At 36.9% G+C, this 25,786-nt stretch overlaps 3 protein-coding genes and 1 long non-coding RNA gene across 27 annotated transcripts in view; 3 read left to right on the top strand and 1 right to left on the bottom strand.

Moving 5' to 3' along the window:
- The window catches only part of map2 (microtubule-associated protein 2), a 91,245-nt gene extending 83,001 nt beyond the window's left edge, over positions 1 to 8,244 (top strand). For 21 of the 24 annotated variants that reach the window (XM_043248488.1, XM_043248491.1, XM_043248496.1 and 18 more), the window contains 4 exons: positions 3,728 to 3,820; positions 5,613 to 5,694; positions 6,393 to 6,505; positions 6,596 to 8,244. In XM_043248488.1, the coding sequence (XP_043104423.1) occupies positions 3,728 to 3,820; positions 5,613 to 5,694; positions 6,393 to 6,505; positions 6,596 to 6,811 (504 nt within the window). In that variant the 3' untranslated portion in view covers positions 6,812 to 8,244. The remainder of the gene's footprint in view (positions 1 to 3,727; positions 3,821 to 5,612; positions 5,695 to 6,392; positions 6,506 to 6,595) is intronic. The other 3 variants (XM_043248492.1, XM_043248495.1, XM_043248513.1) reach the window with 1 other exon arrangement.
- Positions 8,245 to 9,362: 1,118 nt separating this feature from the next.
- On the bottom strand, positions 9,363 to 13,974 carry myl1 (myosin, light chain 1, alkali; skeletal, fast). The gene is made up of 6 exons (XM_043248514.1): positions 13,769 to 13,974; positions 12,504 to 12,531; positions 10,957 to 11,100; positions 10,551 to 10,724; positions 9,976 to 10,053; positions 9,363 to 9,862 (listed from the first exon to the last, which is right to left on the bottom strand). Exons 1-6 carry the CDS (start codon positions 13,895 to 13,897, stop codon positions 9,834 to 9,836), a joined length of 582 nt encoding a protein of 193 aa, XP_043104449.1. The 5' UTR covers positions 13,898 to 13,974; the 3' UTR covers positions 9,363 to 9,833.
- Positions 13,842 to 17,888, top strand: LOC122351431. The gene is made up of 3 exons (XR_006251757.1): positions 13,842 to 13,978; positions 15,112 to 15,201; positions 15,357 to 17,888. It is a non-coding gene; the product is annotated as an uncharacterized LOC122351431 (long non-coding RNA).
- Positions 17,889 to 20,520: 2,632 nt separating this feature from the next.
- The window catches only part of cps1 (carbamoyl-phosphate synthase 1, mitochondrial), a 34,861-nt gene continuing 29,595 nt past the window's right edge, over positions 20,521 to 25,786 (top strand). The window contains 16 exon segments of the mRNA XM_043248997.1: positions 20,521 to 20,563; positions 20,697 to 20,817; positions 21,168 to 21,312; positions 21,673 to 21,762; positions 21,832 to 21,888; positions 21,982 to 22,074; positions 22,152 to 22,241; positions 22,311 to 22,439; positions 22,677 to 22,783; positions 22,978 to 23,119; positions 23,604 to 23,681; positions 23,877 to 23,975; positions 24,063 to 24,158; positions 24,882 to 25,071; positions 25,159 to 25,316; positions 25,456 to 25,584. Of these exon segments, the coding sequence (XP_043104932.1) occupies positions 20,521 to 20,563; positions 20,697 to 20,817; positions 21,168 to 21,312; positions 21,673 to 21,762; positions 21,832 to 21,888; positions 21,982 to 22,074; positions 22,152 to 22,241; positions 22,311 to 22,439; positions 22,677 to 22,783; positions 22,978 to 23,119; positions 23,604 to 23,681; positions 23,877 to 23,975; positions 24,063 to 24,158; positions 24,882 to 25,071; positions 25,159 to 25,316; positions 25,456 to 25,584 (1,767 nt within the window).

Consider the following 25,786-nt stretch of genomic DNA (forward strand, 5'->3'; position numbering starts at 1 on the left):
ACATTTGTATATGCCATTTCACCTGAATATCGTGTTTAGTGTTTTTCTTCCCTTAGAGAAATGCTTGTTTTGGGTTTTTTTTTTAAATGTTTAGCAGAACAACTGGATTGCATTCTGGGTTGGTGGAAACCTATATATACACACATAAATGCACATACAGATGTGTTTGTTTTTTCTGGGTTAAGTAGAGTTCAGCTGGGACAATGGGGACAGACTCGTGAGATAAACACCCAGTGTGTTTTAGGGCATTTCATGCAAGCTTGCAGTAATGACCAGGGTGTAGGCTGCGTGTTGGAGTGACATGTTTATTTCTGACTTGTGGCAGAGTGCAGCAGTGCAGAGAATAGGATTTCATCAGCCAGAGGAGTGGGAGATTGTGAGGTTACTGGGGTGGGGTGAGAAACTATGAGGAAGGACATTAAGTGACATTGGAGTAATTTGCTTGTTTGTGCAGTTGGAGACAATGTTAGAGATCAGTTTTTCTTGTACTTTCAGAGTAAAAACTTTGACAAAACAGCTAAATATTAAATGCTTTTAAATTAAATGGTAATTGGACAGGACTGGATTTGATCATGAAATGATTGCATATCTTTTTTTATGTTTTAAATATTTTTTTATAGAATATAAGAATATATTAGACTATTTTTTCAATATATTTAACATGTTTTTTTTATATATTCTAAACTAATTCTAAAGGCCAAATTAATTAAAAGAGTGAGCAGATAATGTAAGTAATGTTTTGTTTTTTTTTCTATCAGAACAGTCATGTATATATAATTAACAACAGTGGAATTACTCTAATACAGTAGCCTAAAATAGTAAAAAAAAAAATAATAAAAAAATATTTTTAAATTTATCTATTCAATATTTTGGATGTACTTGTCAAAAAAAAAAATAAAAATGTTGATGGTGACTGCTTGTAATGATTAAAAATACTAAAAAGCAACCGTTCAGTAGTTTGTCTGGTCTTCCTGAGTCATAAATGAACTAGGGAAAATGGCATTGGAGTTCATTTCAGGGCACTCGGGACATCCTGAGGAGCGGTGTGTTGTATAACCTCTGCCATGCCCTGAATCTGTCTGGGCCCAAATGCTCCCTCACCCCTGGATGACAGCGGGTGTCTCCCCAGCATAGTCACTCACAGAACAGGTCTAAGAGACAGTGACATGAGCCACAGTCTCTCAGGGTTGAGTGACCGGGCATGAGGCGGCCACTGCCAGTCTGTGTTTGCCCATGGGTGACACTGGGTAAGAGTGCTGCGCCTTAATGACATAATATGTCTACTGAGGGCCACTGAAGCGGACAGGCACGGTCTGAAAACTCAAAAAGCATGCGCATATTTAATAATGTCAGAAACTTTCATTAGATTAATATTCTAAAATATCTAAAAGCGGCATCAACTTTGGAGCTGTGTTAGGTTGATATTTGCATATATTTTCTCTTTGAAACAAATCTTAAAACTTTTTAATTTGCAGATAAAATTTACAGATAAAATTAATAATAATGTGCACTGAAATGGAATTTGTTACATTTTCTTTTTTTTAAGGTAAGTGGTCGCAGTCAATTATTTTAGCTACTTTTAAATAAACGTAATTAGTTGACTAACTTTCAACTAAATTCGTATATTTAATAAATTGTTTGGAGTCACTTATCTTCAAAAAAGTTTTTTTTTGTGTGTGTGTGTGTGTGTGTGTGTACTTTATCATTTAATGTATTATTTTAGGAGTTATATTATGAGTTAATATGATTTAATTTATTTATTTATTTTGCCATACATGTACGTAGTGTATTATTTGAAAATGGAAACAGAAAAGTTACTATTACGAAACAGTTTTCGTGAGTCTTGCAGGGAAACATAACATAAGTATATTATTTTAATTAATTAATTACATTTTCTTTATCATATTATATATATTGTGAGCTCTTAATGTTGCAGTATGTGTTCATATTTGTGGATTCCTCATTATATGAGCCATTTAACATCATCTGTGTGTGTGTGTGTGTGTGTGTGTGTGTGTATGTTTCATGGCACACTTGAGCACAGTTGAACCTACCAAAACCTACCTATTTGACTGCGTCATAGCTTGAAGAGTGTATGTAGAGTTACATGACTCATGTATATCTCTGGAGACCAAACACAGATGATCGCTCCGGCTCCAGTGCAGCTGTCTCTCTCCCTGAAGGGTCATCATCTGTGCTTTGTTCTCTATCAGACCTCTGCGTCGATACTATGTGCATTTCATTCAGGCTTGGAAATCTAGGACCTAATGACTAAAGTTGTACACTTTGACCTGCTTTCTGAACGAGCCCGGGTCCTAAGTAACAGTGTCTTTGAAAACAGCCGATGTCAGATAAAAGCATGCTACTACAACAGCTTGGTAGTGAGCGCACTGTTGAACACTTCTGTTCCACTGCAGTAACAGCTAAATGAATTGTGCATCAGGTATGTGTGAAACTGTCTACAGCAGTCAGATGTTATTGTTTGACTCGGGTGTCTGATGGACTGCAGTACCGTTTATAGACTATACTTCAAACAGACTAATTCATGAAAATGGCCTCATATTTCTTATTCTTAGACACATTATATATTAGAGAGGCTACTTCTATTTTTCTGAAGTCTTTTTTTGTAAATAAATGTACTACTGTCCTCACAGAATAATGGCAAGCCTTACTTTTACTTATATTTTCATAATTCTCAAGAACACAGATTTTATATAAACATAAAAATATATAATCTTTTTTAATTATTTGCTCATTTAAGATTTATGTAATGCCATATAGCATATAATATAAAAAATGTATATATTATAAAGATTAGAAAATAATCTATCATTAGCTTTTTTTATGTAATTTAATTTGGGCAATAATGTAGATATTACGTTATATTTGTTATAGCATATTGTTATATAAATACGTGTATATATTTTAAAGGTGTCTATTTTCTATCTTTTTTCATTTATTCGTTTTTTACTCTTCTTAATTAACACTGTCATGTTAAAATGTATGAGAAAAGTAATACAATTAAAAAAAGGTTTTTGTCACCAATTAGTGAAACTCGCAGTGACTCACAAAATCCATGCTTAATAGTTCGATCTCTTGAGGATTCTCGAAAATGTTGCTAATCAGGATCCCTACAAGAAGCCAAGCTGACATTTGCAAGCGTTAGGACGAGGGAGAGTTTTACATGCTACAGTTAATTAAATTTGTAATGTTTATCCGAAATTACCTCCGTGTTCATCTATTCAGCCCTTCAGTGTGATGCTTCCGCTAAATGGAAAAACTTTCAGCATTAATTAGCGTAAAATAAATGAAAGCTTTTCTTATTTGTGTTGATGCGGCATATGGGGGTCTAACTGTTGGAAGGAGTGTCAGCAGTGAGTACAGCGGCAGTTTAACCCTTAAGGGTTGTTCATGCTGACAGAGATTAAATCACTACATCTCCTCGCTGTTAGTTGCTGGTAGGCAGACATTTGGTAGTCGCCACGTTGTGTTGCTTTACATTTTTGTCAGAGCTTTAATTTTATCGACTGGGCATTGCCTGGATGATTTTTGGCAGCAGGTGCAGTGAGGACATCGACATAGGTATCAGGTTATAGGTTATCATCTAACCGCCTAATACTGATCTTTCTCACCAATGCACGGCTAGCAGCTGTCTGTATGTGCGTGTGCATGAATGTGTGTGTTTCCATCTTCATTAAAAGAGCCACATATCTTTGTATTTTCCTAGATTCAAATTTTAAACAAGAAGCTGGACTTCAGTCAAGTACAGTCAAAGTGCGGATCCAAGGATAATCTGAAGCATTCGCCCCGTGGAGGCAATGTATGTACTGCTCCCTCTCTCCCTGTGTCTGTCTCTCCTTCTTTTCCAAAGCCAGTAGACCTCCACGGTTTTTGACCCTTTGCTTCCTTTCTGGACCTGCTTCCTTTCTGGTCCTAGATTTCCAACTTAGAAATGTTCTGGACGCATTTCTGTTGCACTGGATTGCTCAATGCCTACGGAACCAAACATGATATAGATGCAGACTGTCACACATTCGATATAATATGGAAAAGCTGTGTAATGCACAAAACTGAAGTCCCTTCTTGTTGTTCATCATGTGAAAATATATACACGTATGTATATATTTGTAGACTGTAATGCAGGTGTTTGATGTTGACCTATCAACACTTGTGTGTCAACTGTATGGAAGTCATATCAAAATAAGGCAACACATCATCAACCCTTCTTTTTAATATATCTCTGTTTGAGAAATTTACATACATTTACAGAAAAGACTATATCATGGAGTAGCTACAGCAACCTTTGTGGCTTCTCTTTCTTGTTTTCTTTAGGTTTTAAGGTATTATACCTTGTATTATACTTACTTTTCAGGTTTTGTTCCAAAACTTTGTCAGCTGCCTTGCCACCTGTTACCTGCATAGAAAGCATCTTGACTAAAAAGGAACCTAATTACCATTTGTCAGTAATGTATACTACAATTTAACAGTTTAGGGTTAGTCAAATGATTTAATCTTATGAAATAAGTACCAATGCTGCATTTATTTAATCAACAAAATGCAGTAAAAACGGTAATATTGTGAAGTGCTATTAAAACTGTTCTGTATTTAAATATATTTTAAAATGTAATTTATTCCTGTGATGGAAAAGCTGAATTATTCCAGTCTTCAGTGTCGCAATGTTCAATTTTGAATCAGAATTAAGTATTTTAGTAAACTCCTTTGACATTCATTAATATTATTAATTGAAATCCAAATTTTGTAGTTTTTTTATACTAAGCAATTTGTAGTCCATTTATTAAAAAATGGCTGTGATGTTAAATAGTCAGCTTACTCGGTTTTGGGACGTAGCCGTTGTCTCTAGTCGTTGTTGTTGTTTGTAATTGTTCATATTAACAACAAAAATGACCAATGTCAGAGCTGGTACGCGCTAAGTCATGTCTGTACTTCAATCAGTTTTGCTTTTTCTTCCCTTCGCAGCACCAACCAGTCACTGTGATTGACTATTACAATAAAGCTAAATTGAGCACACTGTATAGCATGATGCTAGCACGCTAAATTCATGGGTTTGTTTTTTTTCCCAGAAAACATTACTTGAGATGTCTATTTAGTTTAGGTTAAGTGTCATAGATATATTTTATGCCACAGATTAAAGACTGTTGTTTGTATTTATCAAGGTCCTAAATACGAACAATTATTCAATATTCTGAAATAACCGAAATTTGACTTTGTTGTTGTGCATATACATCACAATTTACCCTCTGCAATGTTAACTGTGCATGAATTTCTGAACAGCTGAATGTCTGTCAGTGATCTGATGCTGTATTTGTGTTGTTCATTGCAGTTGTTGGTTTTCTTAATGTTGTGGCATCTTCAGCATATGGATAATTTCTGCTTGATTTGCAGCTCAGCTAACCATTTTTATGTCTTTCCCTGTGAAGTAGTTCGCGTGTGACTTTTTAACTCTTGAAGTCATCAATTATTTCTCAGTACTTTTTAGGCAAAGCTTCTTTTTTTTTAATATTGCAGCATCACATGTGAAAAAGAACTGGGCAACTCCTTGCGCTTAATATCCAGTCTGTTTTTATGTTCTGAACTTATGGTGTTTCTCACAGATTCAAATTCAGTCTAAGAAGATTGATCTTAGTCATGTGACCTCCAAGTGTGGATCGTTGGACAACATCCGCCACAGGCCAGGTGAGCGTACTAAGGAGCTGTAGAAAATGTAACCACAAAGTTGCAGTGTCATGCAGGTTGCTTTTAAAGCATAGAAAACCCGGGCTAGATTGTTGGATGATACAACAGTGCCGTCTTGTGGTTAAGTTTTTAACGTCACACTTTACCAAACTCATTTCAATGATTTAGCTATTTCAGATTAATGTTTTTATGCACATTTACAGAGGTGGAAAGTCCAGGTTCAGAACATAAAACTCAGTATTTTGTATCAAACACCTGGATTTGCTGGATTTAGTTTTTTCAGTCAGGAGGTAGAACTAATTGTGAATTTAACTGCCTAGGTTTCATTAATGGAATAAACATATCGCAGGACTTTTAATTTCTGACCCCCTGGACCTTCCACCAATTTACATAAGGTGAAATTTTCCGTGATCTTGAAGTCTTTTGATAGTAATGAACAACAGACAGCATCTGAAGCATTTTTGCCATTGTTATTTTAAAGAACATAGAAAGAACAAAAGTTTGAAGCATGGATTTTTTTCAAAACATTATACTCATCAGTGCTGGTGCACAACCCATGACAAATGAAGATAATTGCACAAATAACTGCAACTGCAGAGATGGCGACAATGAGGCAAAATCTACAGCTTTAAGATTGCACCAGCAGAGAAATAAGAGATTGATTAAATGACTCTTTTACGACTCTGTCTGTGTCTCAGGTGGTGGTAATGTGCGCATCGAGAGTGTGAAGCTGGACTTCAGAGAAAAAGCCCATGCAAAGGTGGGCTCCCTGGAAAACGCCCACCACACGCCCGGAGGAGGACATGTACAGGTGAGTGCACAAAAGCGCAGTGTTCTAACCCACCCCACATCATACATCAAGTCATGTTAAGTGACCACTTCCTGTTTCCTGCTTGCTAAGATTGAAAGCCATAAGCTGATGTTCCGCGATGTGGCTAAAGCACGCGTGGATCACGGAGCAGAGATTGTGATCGAGGCACTGCGGCTGTCGGGCGGCACCTCCCCTCACCGGCACAGCCACATGTCTTCATCCGGAAGCATCAACATGCTGGAGTCACCACAGCTGGCCACGCTGGCTGAAGATGTGACCGCCGCCCTGGCCAAACAAGGCTTGTGAATCCCCCAAAACGTCTACAGTAGTCCCATTCAGTGGTGTCACGGTTCACCTTTTCTCCCTCTGGTATTTATGGAACACTACAGATTCATTTCTCATATTCACACTTTCCTCTTCACCAACCAACAATCTCGCAGAACCCTGTCGTGACTATCGGAAACGGAAAAAATTGTATCTGTTTTATTTTATTTTATTTTCGTTCATTTTAATGAATAACGACTTAGCTAGAGAGGTACCAGTGCTTTTTATTACCCATGTTACATGTGACTTTTTATGGTTGTGTACAGACAGTGGCCTCAAAAGCTGGTTTAAGGGTCAGCGTCAGGTGTGTTGCGTAAAAGTTGGTCGATTGGAATATATAAGGTCGATTTTTATATAAGGGAATGTGGCGCGACGATCTTATGCTGCACGTGTTATTTTGCCCATTCAGTGCATGGACTCTTCAACATCTCAACTGCGAGTCACGTACGATCAAACATTATAAGGAATATATTTATAAATATGCCAGCTCTTTGTCTCAACATCTAATGCTCAAACGAAAAAAGAAACGATTACTCCTTCGATAACTTACCTGTACAATTGCAAAAAAAAAAAAAAAAACTAGATAGTATGATCAGCATGTATTCTAGAACACAAAAGAGGCTATTTTCTATTTCAAGGGATTTTAGTAAGTTATTTGCTGAAACATTGAATAAAATGAACACATCATGTTTTGTAGATACTAGCGACGATGTTTAGCTTGTACATTATTTCGGATGAACGCACCCCTGCCTTCGCTGTCGTTAAGAAACTGTTGCTTTCGTGGATCTTTGTCGGTACACAGTTTAAGCAGATTCGTGCTTCGATTTACACAAAACGATGATGTTACGGTTACGCAAAGACATTCAAGGGCTCCAGGTGTACACGAATAATGTAAGATCTGCTCAAAGTTGTGAAGTGTGAACCGTACCACGAGTCGAGTTGCAAACGGTTCTGTCCGAGCAAGATTTGCGGAGATGCGACCCTCATTTGATTCCTAAATGTAGGGAGCAGCTCCTTGGGACTTTGTCGGTGTGTTAGGCCCTGTGTTTGTTTGCTGATTCCCGCTTGGATGCTTAGTTTTCTTTTTAGGAAGTGGAAAAAGAAACACAAAAATCTAAACATTAAGAAGGATACTCACTCCGCTTGCATCTGTTTGAACACAGTACTCCAGTATATTTTTTCTCGTCATTTGTGGTTCTCCCCGGCCCCTTTTCCTCTAGAACAGCTGTCATTCGTAGGCTTCTGTGTTTTCTCGGCCCCTCTGAGCCTTACCCACCCTTTCCCTGATTCCCTCAGCTGCTGTAAATGTATTTAAAAGGTCACATAGATGTACGCAGTTTTTCTCCTGTTGGTATGATACGGATTATAAATGCCCTTAACAGTTATGACAATAAAAATACAAAAAATCAACAAAACATTAGTGTGATCTGTATTTTTTTTCCCAGACTTTGCTTGTGAAATGTATAATAACTTATGATATTACTGATTCATTACAGGCCACGTCACAGTATGTTATAAGCTGTACATTAAAGCAATTTTAGAAAAGGTAAGTGGAAATCTGTCGTGTGAATTAAAAGTAGAATTTTGAACAAAAAAACTCTGGTAATTCATTTTAAACGTAATTGTCATTTCTAAACTTTTTATTATTAATAATTTGCAGAAGGCCTTAGTGTTTACAAGTAGTTGTTTATAGATTTCTGTTGAAAGATTATGACTTTTTCTTAGCATGTCTGGTAAAATTACAGTCTATTGTATCATCAGGCTATGGTGAAAAACACACCCTATATATTTTTTTGATTTAAACAATTTTGACTTTCTTTAAAAAAAATGGAAACAATTTGATATGACTGCAGTAATAATAATAATAATAATAATAATAATAATAATATAGCAATAATAAAATATAACAAAATAATATATTAAAAATGTAAGTATTATGTTAAATGTTCAATATCAAAAATACATTTTTTTTTAATTGCATTAAAAATATGTCTGTCTTAATGTTTTTGCTTTTATCAACCTTAAACCATTGAGCTCTTATTTAGTGAAACCTTCAAGCTTCTCTTTTGTTGACAACGGCTTTATAAACAGTTAATGGTTGGCTTAAATGTTTTTTAAATGCAGATCACAGAGCCAAAATGTAAAATGTTTGTACTTTTTCATTTCTGACCAATTTACACCATTTAGTTTTCTTGATACACATGTCTGGTCTTATTGTAAATATCTTTCCTTTCCTATTTTTCCTGATCCAGTCAATTACTGATCAATAAAAACCACCAAGTCACATCCTGTTCTTTTTAAATATCCCATTTTACTCTAAATGACAATAGATTAAGAAAGTAAAACGGATAGGATAGTGAATATGGTTCCATGTTGCCTTTAAATCCCCTGCTCCCCCAAGTTAAAGTTAAACTCTACTGCTATGCTATTTAAATGATCAATTGTATTTGCCTACCTGTTTCACTTATGGACCTATCACTTCCCTTTCTGCCTTGTGTGCTGAAAATGAGAATATTAATCACAACAAGGCCGATACTTTGTGAAAAGTTTATTATGAGAATTGACAGAGGCAAAAAATAAATTAAGACTCTGGGGATAGGGGAAGAGGTTTTGCAGCCAGTCCATTAATGGCAGTATATTTAGCACCTTTGACTTTGCGATCCAGGCCGTGAGGGGTCAAGGGGGTGGTTTGTATTTTTGTGTAACTATGATGCCCCCCTACACCCCCACCCCTCACAGCCGTTCCGCTATGGAGAGGCTTGTCCCGGCACGAACAACACCAAGAAAATTAGCTGGAAAAAATATGAATGGCTTCCAAGAATGGACAAAAGAAATGGGAGTCAAGTGGAAAAAAATAGGAAACACAAATAACAAAATAACTGTTTATGACTAACATCCCGTGTCCCTTTCATCCATTTCTGAGTTGGTTTTGGAAACGTTGTGTGGATGTCCTGACATCATGGAATCTGGAGAAACGCTTCAGTTTCCTTACAACTCCAACTTCTTACACAGACATGATGTGTTTGACGAAAGCTGTTCAGAATGGAGAGATCAAATAGGTTTAGAATTACAACAAACATTGTCTGTAAATCCCTCAATCGTTAACAATTTCACTGTGGTTGGATAAAGAAATGATTTTAACTGACCCTCATAGTTCACACAGCCATTTTCATCCTCCTGGCCTTGCATGAGAGCATCGATCTCAGTTTCAGACATTTTCTCACCTGTAGAAAAAGACAGGAAAATAGGTTGGTCAAATCATTAAACATTAAAAACGCATTGTGGGCAGTTTTTTTACTGTGATATTCTTGAATAGTCTTTACTTGTTTGTAATAAAATAATTTCTAGCATGAAAAAATAAGTTATGTCAAAAGATACATTACAAATAGTGAATAAATAGGGAAAATTGGAATCTATAGAGGTAATTTTGCCAAAATGTGCAAAAATATTACAGGTTCTCAGCTGCACTGAAAAATGGTAACTCTTTGAAACTTACATAGATTCATTTAAACCAGGATCAAAAGGGTTGAGATATAAATATAATTACAAAGCAGACTTTCCTTGCATATTCAGTGCATTCAATGTTTCTTGTAAAAAAAAAAAAAAAGGATGGATGGATGGTGCAGGTCACATGTTGTTTCCAATTAATCCACTTCCAAAAAAGATATGGGTATTGAACTGCACTGGTAATGCATTCAGACTGGTTATTTTGGCCACTTACCCAGTGTTGACAAGACGATACGCAGCTCAGCACCCATTACTGTTCCATTGCCCTCCTTATCGAATACACGCAGACCCTCAACGTAGTCATCGTATGTTGCCTTGTTTGGGCTGTTGACCACAAACTGCAGCATGGGCAAGAAACCCTCAAAGTCCACTCTCTTGTTTGCCATGTCTGTAAATGGGGTCAAAAGTGAGAAAAGGGGTCACAGAGGGCAGGTGTAGAGAAGCAATGCATTGCAAGCAACTGTCACCACACCAGCCTTCTATCAATTGCAGTTAAAGAAACAGGAATCTGAAATATTTCATGGTGAAAGCTCCTGACAATGCTAATGCTGACTAGAGTTACTTTTGCTTTGCCAGTTAAAATTAAAATGAAATAAAGAATGAAAAACAAATCCACTTACCATCTGCGGTGGGGTTGCCCAGGATCTTTGTAACCTCTTTGTTGGTTGGGTTCTGTCCCAATGCACGCATGATATCTGCAACTTGGTTGAAGGCTACTTTGCTGTCACCAACTCTGTCGAAAAGTCCGAAGGCCTCCCTGTAATCTGGAATTTGTGGAGAGATTATTTTAGGAAAAGATGAAGTGTGCACATTTGTTCCCAACAGGTTTCCTGAACACATCCCTCTCTGCCATTGGTTGATCAAACCAATAATCCTGCCCATGGGTCACACAATTGGATTATAGGGTACAATTATTACACAGCACCTAATTTTTAAAGATGTCCCCATTTATAACTTGAATGTCCAAGGCTTCTTTCTATTGCTAGCTGCTCCCAACTATTTTAGCTGGACAAAAGCAGTCCTTTAATATGCAAACTGCTATTACTTCTCATATTATTATTTGTCTGTTTACTGCACTTTGTTATTTTTTTGATCTTCATTTTAGATAAAGTTTTAGTAATTTTGTCATTTGTATAAATTTTTGTTGTATTTAAATGTCTATAATTTTAGTAATTTTTATTTCCAACTTCATTATTTTATTATTATAAATGTATTATTTTCAGTTTATAATCACATCAGGTTAAAGTACATGAAAATGCATAATATTTCCTTGAAACCTAGTTTTTTCAATATATTTTATCGTAAGTTCTTTTAGTTAATCAATAGTATCTTTTAATGGTTTTAGTTTTAGTTAAGTATAATAACCCTGTTGGGAATCAACACATGAATGGCTTATAGTTAGGCTTTTTATGAGGCAATTTGAATGTAGAATTTGAATATTAAGTATGCCCAAGGAAATTCTGCACACACAACATAAAAAAAAAGGTTTTCTCTAAAACTGTATAAACAAAGTTTTTTGCCATAGGTCAGATTAGATTTAATTTCCAAATTTATATTGAAAATGGACAGACTGAATAATAATCAGTGCTCATGGCACACGTCATGGCAAGGAGACTAGGTGGTATGATGAGATGAGCTGCTAAAAGATTAATAGCTTCATCTGATTTCCACACAAAGCCAGCTGCCACCAAAGATGTGGCAGGGTCAGGGGGAGACATTCAAAGTGTCGTCTTGGAATTGATATGCTCGCCCAAGAATATAACTCCCTCCATATAAAGGCAGTACCATGTGAGCCCAGAATGCTGACTGCAGTGTAACTCACACCCAGGCTGCTGAAAACTCCCCTCATTGGGCAACGAACACATTCTTCCACGTAAGACGCAGGCCTGGACAATGGTGCAAATTAACTGTAAAGTTTGCATGAAACTGCTTGACCTTTATTCCACAACAGAAGCAAATACCAGAGCTCTTTGGAAATTTAACACAGGTTGCTTGCCTCAAAAAACTTAAAATGTTCTATGCTTTTGAATGAACTTCCTGCCTAAAGGCAGATTATAATTAGGATAACTAATAACTATTTTTCCCCTATTTTTCATTATTTTAAGCGCTACACCCCATGCAATCTCACTACATATTTGTAAGCAAGGGTCATGAAAAATGATCTCACCTTCCATCTGGTCCTGGCTGAAATCGACCTGCAGGAAAACAAAGGTACTTTTTATTTTGTCCCAGTGAAAGATAATATATTATGCTTAAGAACTGAAAGGTGATATAATACATGCTTAAGAGATCAGTGTGTTATGTAAATTCAAATATATAAGGCAAAATGTCATGACAGCTTTATTTAAATCGGCTTTATATTATGTAGTGCCGTTATGTAAGGCAAAGAATGTATTTTGTCAATGGCAAATATCACTTTTGTAAAATAATAATCAGTAATGCAAATGGATTTTCCACAGCATAAAACAGGGGGACTATGTGCATGGCCTGAAGATGCTGAATGATTTTCAGGAAATGAGAAAATCCATCTCATCACTAGAGTTATGACAGGTGAGTCATTCACAAACAGCTGCTTTAATAGAAAACCAAAGAGTAAGAGCCCCAGATCTTGGCATGCTTAATTTAGTCCCTCAGCTGCTTACAGAACTTTAAGGAGCTCCATGTTTGGCTATGAGAACCTACTCCACTTTTGGCTATCTGGGCCAATCAGAAAAGGGGTGTTACGTTTGATTGTAGTTATGCAGAAAACAAAAAAAAACAAAAACAGAACTATCGGTGGTGATGAATCATCTGCCAATAATAGATATTTTCTCCAGTCTTCAGGCCCAGAACAACCTTAGGCATCTGCTTGACTTAACTCATTAAACAAAATAATATGCTTAACAGATCATTAGGTTATCTACGTTCAGATATATGACTCAAACGTTTATGATGGCTCCATTTGAATCTGCATTGCGTAGTGCCTTAATGTCAAACACATTATGAATGCAATTAGCAACACAACCTTAATGCAGGCATTTTCACAGATAAGCTTGAGAGACTTTAAAATACAAATATAATGGACTTTTTGCTTCATTAATTGCAAATTCATATAATAGACTAGGCCTACCTGCCATGCAGTACTTACAATAATAGATTAATAATAACACAACATTATTTTGCTAGAATTAAAATAATGTATTAACCAATAAGCATTCTCCAGAACTATATATTAACACCCTCTCCAGATTTACATATTTTTTAATTTTTTCTCTCTTTTTTTTTTTTTTTTTAAATCTCATTGGTAATTTAGTAAAAACTGCAAAGCACGTTTATTTCAGCTAAGCTCTAGCAAGTAAATAACTACATTTACTTGTAGTAAATCTTAGAGAGGAAAACCCCCAAAACAAAACACTTCACTGCTCATCTATCTGTTTGATGCCGTGCCGTTACCTTCACACCGGACAGATCTACTCCCGCGGGTTTAGGTGGGGCCACGGGTTCCGGCGCGGGAGCGGGGGCAGGTGCGGGCTCTGCTTTCTTGGCAGGCTCGGGCTTCTTAGCGTCCTTCTTGGGTGCCATTTTTTTAGTCTATTTGTCCGCCGGGAGGGAAGTCAACACAGGGAGTGGACCACAGCTTGGAGGATACTCAGCATTCTCAATGTAAGTATAGATGTTTATATACGCGTATAATTTACTTCAGAGTTGATGTCAGACTGGTACTCGCGCGGATTGGGTCGTTGGTCGTGGAGGGGAGGGGTCGAGCGCCCCAAATGGAGAAGGGGGCAAAGCGCGGGGACAGCCAAGGGTCGTAAATCTCATTTTAACTTCAGGGGGACACAACAACCCGGGAGTTTTCCTCAAGGTATTTATTGTAATATCGATAATTAGCTTGCGGAGTCGAGATGTAACGCGGGCGCCATAAATAAGACACTTTAGACGAGGCGAAGCTGTAGATTTGCGCTGAAGTAGATCCCTTAAGCAACAGGCGGAAGCAATGAAAAAAGAAGGAAAAGATGGATGAAGCACATCTCACGCAGATATCCTATTTATTTATTTATTTATTTATTTATTTATTTATTTTTCATTTAACTATTACAGGAGTTATTATTCCTGGTCAGTTTGAGTCACTCACATTACATGTATTTTTAATATAAGTACATTTTAATTAGAGTTCAGTTAGCTTTTACCTCATGAAATGCTTTTTAAAGTTTTTATTTAACAAAAACTTTTGTAGCCAGTGCAACTTGAGTCACACGCAGAAGTTAATAATGGCAACATGCTTACAATAATGTTTAAAATAATAGGAAATGCCAGCAGCTGATGGCTATTAATAACAGGACAGGTGGCAAGAATGTGACCACTTTCATCAAAATAAATGAAAACATAAATAGTATGTGGTCACTACAGTGAAAGTGACGTGACAAAAACCAAACAATGCTAAACTAAATCAGTTTATATTGCCTGAAATGATTGTAATTAAATTATTTTAAAATGAATTTAAATTTTTTTTTTTTTTTAATAATTTAAGGTAAAAATAAAATGCAAATGTATGCACTTCATGCAAACTGTGCTCAAAGCCCAGGGGTTTTCTCAGTTATGGGTCGTCAGAGCAGAGAGAGAGATGTTCGTGGAAGAGTGGAACTCGGTTTCCGTCATCATGTTATACATGGAAGTGTGTGAGCAAAGTGCAGACAGTTTGAGAAATGATACAGAGAGCCGGAGAGACATCAAACTGTGAAGTGAATGAAAGCTGATAGTGACAATGAGTGAGTAAACGTCTTTGTTCATCGCAGCCTGGACTCTTGGGAAAGGGAGTTAGTGGAGTCTGAAAGTCTTGAGGAGGCCTCAGCTGCTGATGCCCGTTACCCCTCAAAGCGCACAGAGTGAGTTTTTCCCCTCTCTCCCATCTAAATATGTCTTGCAGGCCCTTTTCCCCACCCCCAGAGGTGGGCCAGTAATGTAGATACTGGAGATATTCATTCACCCTTCTCAACCCCCTGCTTTCCCTTTGAACCCGCTTTCTCTGACCCTCTTTCAGTTGTGGTCCCCCAGCTGTCATCAGGGCTCACCCCTGCTGACTAGAAGCACCTTCTCTAAAAACCTGCCCCCATCCACCTGCCTATCAGAACCAACAACCCCCTCTCCAGCTCTTAATGATTTTAACAGCTAATTCACTTTTAGCCTACTTGGTTATTTGGCATGGTTGTTGGGATGGGGAGGAGTCATTAAGTTTGATGGAAGACACAAGACGTCTCAAGATAACTTCTCTAATATGCAGAAGGTTTGGCGTACCATACATTTTTGGCCTTCATTACAAACCTTTTTTGTTGTTTTTTGTTGTATTTTCCTATCAAAATAATAAATGATAAACAATATCTTAAGCACCACCCCCAGTCAACATGTATACATTCATGGTTATTTTAATTACTAATCATAATCAGTAATCATATTTAATTACTATCGTCTTACAATGCTAAGTTAAACAAATTTCATATTATAATGCAGTAAAAATACTATGGTGATTCTATTCCCAAGGTGTCTGTAGAGAATATTTACAATAACATATTGATTTTGATAGGTGTCTCTCACATTATCCCACAGATTAGGGTACAATGTTTTATAATAATAGTTTATTCTATTTAGTGCCCTTTGCATTCATTTAACATATTTAGATTGGAGACATCCAAGTTATTTGACATATTTGAATAGTTACATTCTCTTGTACTTAGTTACTTTTATAAAGATGTAACTATTTGTTAGAAGTAACTAGTAACTATAACTAATACATTTTTTAAAGTAACATGCTCTACTCTGGTGGGGACCGAAACTGTTTAGCCACCAAAGAACATGAGGCTGAGTAAATGATGACATAATACAAAATTTTAGGGAGGACTATCACTTTAATGTTAACTGAAGCATAGTAAAATGACACAGCATACTGTAAACCAATAGTATAAACACCTGTGCCTGTTTTACGTCATTAAATCATATGTTTTCAGTGATGTATCATGTGATCTACACAAGAATATCCTGTTTTCCAAAACAACCCCCGAGAGCTTTCCAAACATAAGTGAAGCTTCATTATAAAACTTCATCATAAACATGCTTCTCCAACTTAGATATGAAAACATCCCCTTCTGACTCTCCTAAAAACTTCACAAGCTATGCTAATGAGGCAAGCAAGCTTACACCCATCATACAGTTGAAAGCCTGCAGGGTGTCATGTCAAAGTGACGCACATCTCTGGATTAATTTAGGATCGTTTTAAGAGAGCAACAGGGAAGATGTGCCAACCATGAAGGAGGAGACAGGCACTCCAAGGAGAGGTGAAAAGGTCTTACGGTGAAACACTTCTCCATGTGTGGCTGAGGAAATTACAATGTTTTTCTTCGATAGCATACATTTTCTAGCCAATAAATAACATGCTATACTTATTTTGTGTGTAAAATCTTTGGTTAAACTGAGCTCTTTGTGGGGTCATTTTTTAATACTGTCATTAGTTCAAGTTGTAACTATGACTGAAACGTCACATAAAGTGAAGTGATTAGTACAGAGTGTCTAAATATATTGAAAAACTAACTGAGACATTAGTCGCTGGTGTCTTATAACATTAAGATATGGGTCACTGTTTTCGAGAACATCTCCTTTAGGTTTTCAACCAGTGTGTTTCTTCTCACAGGCCACCTATCTCATATAGACAGCCTGTTAAAGAATTAAAGAGATTTTAAAGGACAAACTGTGTTCTGGTGAAGGAAACGTGGTGCTGCAGTCGTAAGAATGGAGCGGGAAGTGAGTGGCGTTATTTTCAGATAACCTTAAGGCAGAGCAACAGAAGCATTCTGACTTAGAGGTCACAGATTCTGCATAGTTCAGACCTCTGTGATTCTGATGTGAGCCCCCCATAACTAACAGTGCCACTCACCCTCCTGGACTTCTTACTAATTCCATAAGGAATGGGATTGTAACTTAGCCCCTGGACAGATGGGCCCTATTTATAGGCCTTCCTGAAGAGGTGCGAAGTTTTCTTGGGATCTCTCTGACGGGGGGCCACAACTCCTTAAGGGGGTTGATTGAGCGTCACCTGCCTATCCCTTAAAGCCGTCTCAGACAGATTATAAAGGGTACAGCTAAACAAAGCGGCACACAGCCTTGGAAAGTGACTGTAACTCCCAGTGAGGGTCTCCAAGCAGCCCTTACTGTTACAGAATATCTATTATAGTTCCTTGGAATTGCTGTCCATGATTCCACGTCACTAAAGAGGCCTGCCCATCACTCCTGGTTCAAGTGTTGAGATGGTATTAAATACAAAGTAATCGTTTGCATATCCTGGAGGCTGCTAGAATGTTCTAGTGCTGCAATAGATATCCTGAGATGTGGACGAACTGTTCAGCATGATAAAAAAAAAAACAAATGAAAAAAAAACCAAACAATGTCAGGCCCCAAATGTCATCCATAAATGTAAATAATAAATAAATGCTGTTTATTTATCTGAATATTTACATATTTATAAGGGTGTCTGAAATAGATTCCTCTCTAAAATATTAATAAAAAATTGTTAAATATTGAAAAATGGTTGTACTTTTTTTTGTTTCTTATTTTTCTGTTGTCATCCAAAGAAGAGAGGCATGCCTAATGAGCATTTACATAGAGACCAACATGGCCTTGGTTATTTTCAGACCGTTGTATATGGCTGGGGATCTTTGAAAACAACAAATAGGATGCCAGCCAAAATCCAGAAGGAGAAACTCGCCGTATTTGTTAAGAGGCCAGAAGAGTGTGATGATCCAGAGCTGAGCTGTATTAGAAAGCTATGCATTTCTGAAGCACCCCCATACCCTCTAATCACTTAGCAATTTTCCGTCTTATTATGCCAGCAGGCTCTTAGAATAGAAAAAGAGCACAGAAGAATTTCAGACAGGGATGTTCTCTCCATACAGTTTCTCATACTGTAGACACAGGGATCACATTGCAGGAGAATTACTTCATGTAAAGATGATCATTTGATCCCATGACGTTTTAAAGATGCATAAAACTAAAAAAAGAACAATGCTGCAGTTAATGCACTATGCTATATGAATTTGAAATGCATGCTTACATATTTAAATTAAAGGGAACTTAATTATAATACCTTATCACATCATCACATTAGATTTGTCTCAAGGTATCTTAACAGAAGATGAGTTTTATAGGATGACAACTAGAGGGCACTAGACAGCATGAAAAACATGTTTCCTTGGCAACTAGCTGACTTTTCTTTTAGTGTTTTATTTCCATTAATATTATTTTTTATACATTTGTATTTTTATGGATTTAGTTTATATTTGGTTTACTATAATCTTGCCATTTTTATTAAAAAGTAAGTTATTTTTTAAGCAACATTTAAAGTGCAAATATTTTATTGCATTAAAACAGATGCTACCTTTTTCCTTTTTCATCCTAAAATATGCCTAACCAGAAAACATAAAAGGCAAGTGCTAGAAAACAGCATTTCATAATTAAAAACTTCAACAAACACACCTAAATGTTGGCCACAATTATTACACAAATATACAAACTTAACCAAAAGATGCGAGTGCGAATGAGAGGCCCTTTTGGCCTCGAGTGAGAGAACAAGTACACCACCTAAATAGCACGCAGTATTAATTATTTAGTATCATACTAAATATTTCTTAATTACTTAGTAAAATGATTAGAGTTTGTAGGCTAATGTTTTTTAGAGTTTAAAATATACATGAATATTCATATACTGTATCATAAAAAACAAGCTTTTGGTAGGATCAATTACACTCATGATTAGTGCACACACATAGCCGACCATAGTCAAGTTGTCACTACTTACAACCTTCCGCAGCTTTGACCTATGACCTCCACATGTTAGCTCAGGGGTCATTTAGTTGATGTATATTGTTCCTGCCTGAGGTCTGTATCTTGCTGAATGGTGCCACACATTATGTGCGGTTCTGACAGACTGCTGAATCCACCAGAGTGGCGGCCTTGGCACTGAGCCCTCCCAGCATGCTCAGCAAAAGTCCTGCACCAGCATTAATCCCCTGATAGGGGCTCCCGCTATTGTCAGAAGGAGAGGAAAAGAGCAGGGATTTGCTCATTGTAGCACACTGTGGATCTGACTTGCAAATGTGAATGCATGGTTGGAGAGTACTGTAGTTTCATCAGAAGTCTGTGTGTGTCTTCTTTAGTAGGAAAATTACAGCTTTCTTTTGAAAATCCTAAATATAAGAATATATGACATACTTAAGCCAGTGATTTGCACAAGCACTCAAACTGTAGGTTTAAAAACATGGAAAAGACATATTCATAATTCACTGACAATGCATTTATTGCTTGGGTCATTGCTCTAAAATTATGATGTTGATGTTTCTTTCTATACTTCTCTCTGTGAAAAAAACAACCTATTCGTTGATGAAATGTTTCAAAATTATACATAGAAATTGCACTGGTAAACATATTTATACATTGAGTTATTATTTTGGTAAAGTTTGAAGTGTATTAGATGTTGTTATCAAATCAGCTTACTATATATATTGTCATGCAGTTGCCACAATAAAAGTACATTAATGTTAATCATTTTCATTTTAGTATTATTGTATACTTTTAAGGTATTTATTTTTAATTTTTAATTAGCTTTATAATTTCAGTTTTCGTTTAATTTGTGTTTTCAATTAGGCAAAACTGATAGTTTTCATTTAATAAGTTTAGAATTTTTATCAGCCATTTTTTGAAATTATTATTTTAGGTTTAATTAAACAAACAAAACATATATTAGAGGTTTTGGTTTTAGAAAAAAAAACAGGTTTGAAGTTTTCATAGTAAAATATTTCAAAATGTAGCTTAAAGGTAGATGTTTAGTGTCGAATTATATCACATGGAGGCTTAGACGTGACAGATTTAAAACGCTGATTATCGTCTCGCCGTCGAAGTCAAACTGACCAATCAGAGCACAGCGCGTTGAGTAAGCGATGAGAGAGTGAGACTCGCGCGCTCCAGACTCGGAGTTGATTTACAACTTCCAGCGACAGCAGGTGAACAGACCGACCTGCATTCACCGGTGCGTGGAAATATTTTAAACCCTGTCAGAGCTACTTTGACAATAGCTCATATTAATAAGGAGAAAAGAACACTTCCGGACAGAATATGTCAAAAATCTTAACAGTCTGTGGAGTTGCCAAATCATTGAGGCTGGGATGGCGCAACTGGAAGACATCGAAGAGGCTGTTCAACATGAAGGTGTGTTAATTGGTTGAGCGATACGAAGTGAAGACGCTTTAGTCAAGCCTGACAGTCACACTCAGAAATCAGGGGAAGCTTGAAAGTTTGTTGTATATTATGAATCCACACGTTTGTTGCCTTTAAATATACTATAATCTCCAGGCTCAGACCGCGCATTTGGTGCTTGAAGATGGCACGAAGATGAAGGGCTACTCTTTTGGCCATGGTCACTCTGCAGCTGGAGAGCTGGTCTTCAACACCGGACTAGTTGGGTAAGAAGGGACACTCTGGATATTATGGTCGTAGTGTTTTGCCAAAAGAAACAACTTCCCAGACGACAAATCACTGTAAAACTTTTTCCAAATATTTCAGCTGTAACTCATAAACCTTTCAAGTGTTCAAGTCCTTCAGCCTGTCATAAGTCTACCAACCATCCAGAATGCCCTTGCAGCCACATAGTTTTCAAACTTAAAACATCTTCTCAAACGTTAGCTACATAACACCTAAATGCTTTATTTATTTAGTCAAGTCAGTCCAGTTTGCTTTTATCGTTTGAGATTATCATATTAGCTTTTAATGTTTAATTATTAATATTGTCTTAAAGTTTGTGTATGATCTCCAGCTATCCTGAGGCTCTGACAGACCCCAGTTACCGAGGGCAGATCCTGACGCTCACCTACCCCATTGTTGGAAACTACGGTGTTCCCAATACACAGCAACTGGATGAGCTGGGACTGAAGAAAAATGTGGAGTCTGATCGCATTCAGGTAATAGCAATGACAAGATCATGGGTTTGATTCCTTATGGAAAGCATAAAAAAACAAAATATCTAGAATGCAGTATTAGTCGTAAGTATTTAAATAAAATCAATTGACTTTTAAAATAACTATTTTATATGTTAATATATTTTACATGTATTTCAGCTGCCATAAGTGTAGTCTTCAGTTGTTTTACACCGAAATGCATTTTCTCGATATAGTTGTTTTTTTCAGTATTTTTGATTACATAATTGTGACTTTGAAAACATTTTAAAGACTGCAAATACTCTTGAGTTTTGAAATATAGTGTATATTCAACCCTTATCTGCAGTAATGATGTGTTGTTTCCATATATTTTTTTGTTGGAAGGTGTCAGGACTGTTGGTTCAGGACTACAGTACTGAATACAGTCACTGGAACTCTGTCAAATCACTAGCACAGTGGCTTCAAGAGGAGAAGGTGGGTTTCAGTATAATTCAATAGTTTCTACTTACTTCCACAATAGGTATTCAAAGCTTATGCTTTCAGGTGCCGGCTCTTTTTGGGATAGATACCAGGATGCTAACAAAGATTATCAGAGACAAGGTCAGCATTTGCATCTACTTTGAAGTATGCAGTTTGTCCAGAATGATGCTTTAGATACATTCTGAAGATTCCTGTTGTGTTTCTTTGAATAAGGGTACCGTTTTGGGAAAAATTGAATTTGACGGACAGCCAGTGGAGATCACAGACCCAAACCAGAGAAATCTTGTAGCAGAGGTCTCAACCAAGGTAAACCAGCATACTTAGTTAATTTTCTGTGTGTTGCATTTCCAGTCAGTATTCACTATTACTTTCCCTGCTTTAAGGATGTTCAGGTGTTTGGGAAAGGCAATCCTATTAAAGTGGTTGCTGTTGATTGTGGAATCAAGCACAACATTATAAGACTACTTGTCAAGGTAAGGAATTGTGATCTAGCTTCTAGAAAGGAGTGGAATATTTCAAGACTTTTGATTTTTATATTGTAGCGTGGAGCAGAAGTGCATTTAGTGCCATGGGACCAAGACCTGATGAATCTGGAGTATGACGGTCTTTTCATCTCCAACGGTCCAGGAGATCCTTCACTGGCAAAGAACCTTATTCGAAATGTCCGCCAGGTACACAATTAAAGATAGCATCGTCTTTATATTGAGCAATTAATTACATTTTTTTCATTTATTTTTTATGGGAATCACAATTAAATTGGGTTGCAGACAATAGTTGACACTGACTATTGTTTAAATTCAAAAACAAATGAAATTAAATTCAGCCACGTTAACTAATATGGATATCTGCAAATCAGTAAATTGTCACATTATGTTTATCTTTCATCCTGCCGTCATAATTAACGTCAGGTGCTGGAAAGTGACCGTCCTCAGCCAGTGTTTGGCATTTGTATGGGAAATCAAATCACAGCGCTGGCAGCTGGTGCACAGTCTTATAAACTACCAATGGGAAACAGGTACAAAATATTTCATGGTAAATAGACAATAATTGACTGATTTTGTGTCAAATTTGTTATATTGTGGGTCTGGGAATGAAATGCAATGGAAAATTATTCTGGCAGAAGAAGAGAAAACTTTTGTCATTTGTGTCCTAAGTTTTGTCTTTAGTTGTCTTTGTGACTAATAAAAAAATGGTTTTCATTTTGTACAGAGGCCAAAACCAGCCAGTTGTGAACGTGATGACGGGCCAAGCTTTCATCACAGCTCAGAATCACGGGTATGGCATAGACAGTGGGTCCCTTCCTCCAGGCTGGAGTCCTCTCTTCATCAATGCAAATGATGAAACCAATGAGGTCTGGATTCAATTTTTCATAATTTAACCACCCTCATGCCATTCCAAACCTGTATGACTCTCTCTCTTTCATGGAATATGGGTGAAAAAGTGTATTTTTTGGTTGGCTTTTCTATATTATTTCAGTAATGCGGACTTGATCTGTCAGTCAAAAACAACAACGACAAAAAAAAAACATATTTTCAGAAGTAATGAAACGTTTTTCATTGTTGGGTGAACATTTTCTTGAGCTGTGACTGCCTGGTAAAAAAAAAAAATAACTGCAAGAGCCTTGAAGGTTTTTTAGTTATGCATTTTGCTGTTAAAATAACATACCTCGAAATTGGTTTGGTGGTTATTCCTAATGAACAAATATAAAAGATTTATATTTGTATTTTGTATTTTATATATATATTTTATATTTTATTTTATATTTAAAAACCTTGTATTTGTTTCTAGTGGAATCTGGGTGGAAAACATTGTTTTCTTATGTTGTTCTCTTTCAGGGCATTATGCATAATACCAAGCCGGTTTTCACAGCTCAGTTCCACCCCGAGGCCAAAGGAGGACCCACAGACACAGAGGTACCGCAGCACTGTCAGAGGATCATGAAGAGTCTGATCTTTTTGTTTTTCATGGCTGAATGTTCTCGCTTGATCATGTTGTGTTGAATCCTCTGTAGGGATTCGTACATGGCTGCCCTACACAGCAGGGTGCTGATTATTTTCATTAAAAACCAACCAGTGTACTTGAGCACTTTCTTCAATTATCTTTTATAGTTCCTGTTTGATGCTTTCATCTCTCTGATAAGGAATGGGAAGGAGGGGAGCATTGCATCTGTGATGCCAAAGAAACCTGCTGTTCCTCAGAGAATCCAGGTGGGGGAGACAAACTACATAAGTTGGAAGTCCTGTCTTGCATGGTGTTGAGTACAGATACAGCTACATGTTTGTTGCTTTTGCCAGGTGTCTAAAGTGCTGGTGCTGGGATCTGGGGGTCTGTCCATCGGTCAGGCGGGAGAGTTTGACTACTCGGGATCCCAGGCTGTCAAAGCTATGAAAGTGAGAAGTTTTGCTCTGTTAGTTGTATCTCTTTTCAATAACTTGCTCAGTCCTCTTGGTCAAATCCAATCATCCAGTTCCTTACTCTTTCCACAGACATTCTTGCCCTGACTTTATTAGCAGCAAACCATTAACACCAAATATAGTCTTTTTGAGCACATTTTGTTCACAAAATACATTTAGGCCTTAGCATACATTTCTATGCAGATTCAACATAGTGTAGAGTATACTAGTTAACGCTAGTTTGTTGCTGCTGTGTTGTCTGTGAATGCATTGTTCATCTGTGCTATGAAGCTAGTTAACAAGGGATGTCTTGCTTGTTAAACTAGTTAGAACACTAGTTAGAACACAACACAGGGCAAACTTTAGGCCTTTTTGTGACAGTTTTATTTTCATATTATGTTTACTTTCAGTTTTAGTTGATTTGTTATATAGTTATTAAACAAAATTTCAGAATTTTATGTTATTTGTGTAGTTTTAAGTATATTTTATTTCGCCTCAGGTTTCAATTAATTTTTAAACAATGACAACATAAATGTGTGCGTTCACTCTGTATATAGTTTACTTTTTCAAATATCAAAGTTGTTTGTTGTTATTATTACTTATTTACATATTTTTAAACATTTTCCAGAAAAGAGTACCACAGTTTGAGACCTACTTGAAGCAACAATACAGGTGCTCTCGCTCACAGCAGTGTTTCTTATTTCTTGTTTCTGACTACAGGAGGAAAACCTACAAACTGTGCTGATTAACCCCAACATTGCCTCGGTACAGACTAACGAGGATGGCACCAAGCAGGCAGACTCTGTGTATTTCCTGCCCATCACTCCTGAGTTTGTAACGGAGGTGATCAAAGTAGAGCGACCTGACGGCATCCTGCTCTCCATGGGAGGACAGACAGCTCTCAATTGCGGTGAGCATACAACATTAAACTTCGCCAAATTCACCAGCACTGAAAAGCTGGATTGATGGTGCATTATGTTGCTGTCTGTTGTGTCAGGGGTGGAGCTCTTTCAGAGTGGCGTCCTGCAAAAGTATGGAGTGCAAGTTTTGGGCACACCTGTGGACTCCATCATGGCCACTGAGGACCGGCAACTCTTTTCGGATAAACTAATGGAGATCAATGAAAAGATTGCTCCTAGTATTGCTGTTAAAACGGTGAGATGGACATTTGCAAAACTTGGCACTGCTCAAAGTTGCGATTCTGAAAACCTTTTATTGTAGATGCTATGTTTGGACACTGTTTTAAAAGATTTTTGTCTGTGATTATGTACCGATGACCATTTTTGTCTGGAAGGTGGCAGATGCTTTGAAGGCAGCAGATGATATTGGGTACCCTGTCATGTTGAGATCAGCTTATGCCCTGGGTGGCCTTGGCTCAGGCCTGTGTGCTAATAAAGAGAAGCTAGAGGACACTGCTTGCAAGGTAAACACTGTAAATACATGAAACATTATGTTAATTAATTCAGTTAAAGCTGATGCACTGAATTTAAACGTTATCTGTTTAATGATCAGGTATAGACAGGTGAAAGCTTAATGTTTGTTCCTGAGTTTTATTAAAGATGGTGTAGTGTTTGATGTATACTTATATATGTCAATATTTAATATACACTTAAAAAAATTTATAT

This window comes from Puntigrus tetrazona, chromosome 9 (assembly GCF_018831695.1).
Source record: "Puntigrus tetrazona isolate hp1 chromosome 9, ASM1883169v1, whole genome shotgun sequence".
Lineage (NCBI taxonomy): Eukaryota > Metazoa > Chordata > Actinopteri > Cypriniformes > Cyprinidae > Puntigrus > Puntigrus tetrazona.

What these genes read in the sequence shown, in the direction of transcription:
- myl1 (XM_043248514.1), bottom strand. Translation starts at nt 13,897, where the DNA reads ATGGCACCCAAGAAGGACGCTAAGAAGCCCGAGCCTGCCAAGAAAGCA. An exon ending in TATCGTCTTGTCAACACTGG is followed by an intron (nt 10,054 to 10,550) that starts GTAAGTGGCCAA and finishes CTTTTTCTACAG; the next exon opens with GTGAGAAAATGTCTGAAACT. An exon ending in TGGCTGTGTGAACTATGAGG is followed by an intron (nt 9,863 to 9,975) that starts GTCAGTTAAAAT and finishes CATTCTGAACAG; the next exon opens with CTTTCGTCAAACACATCATG.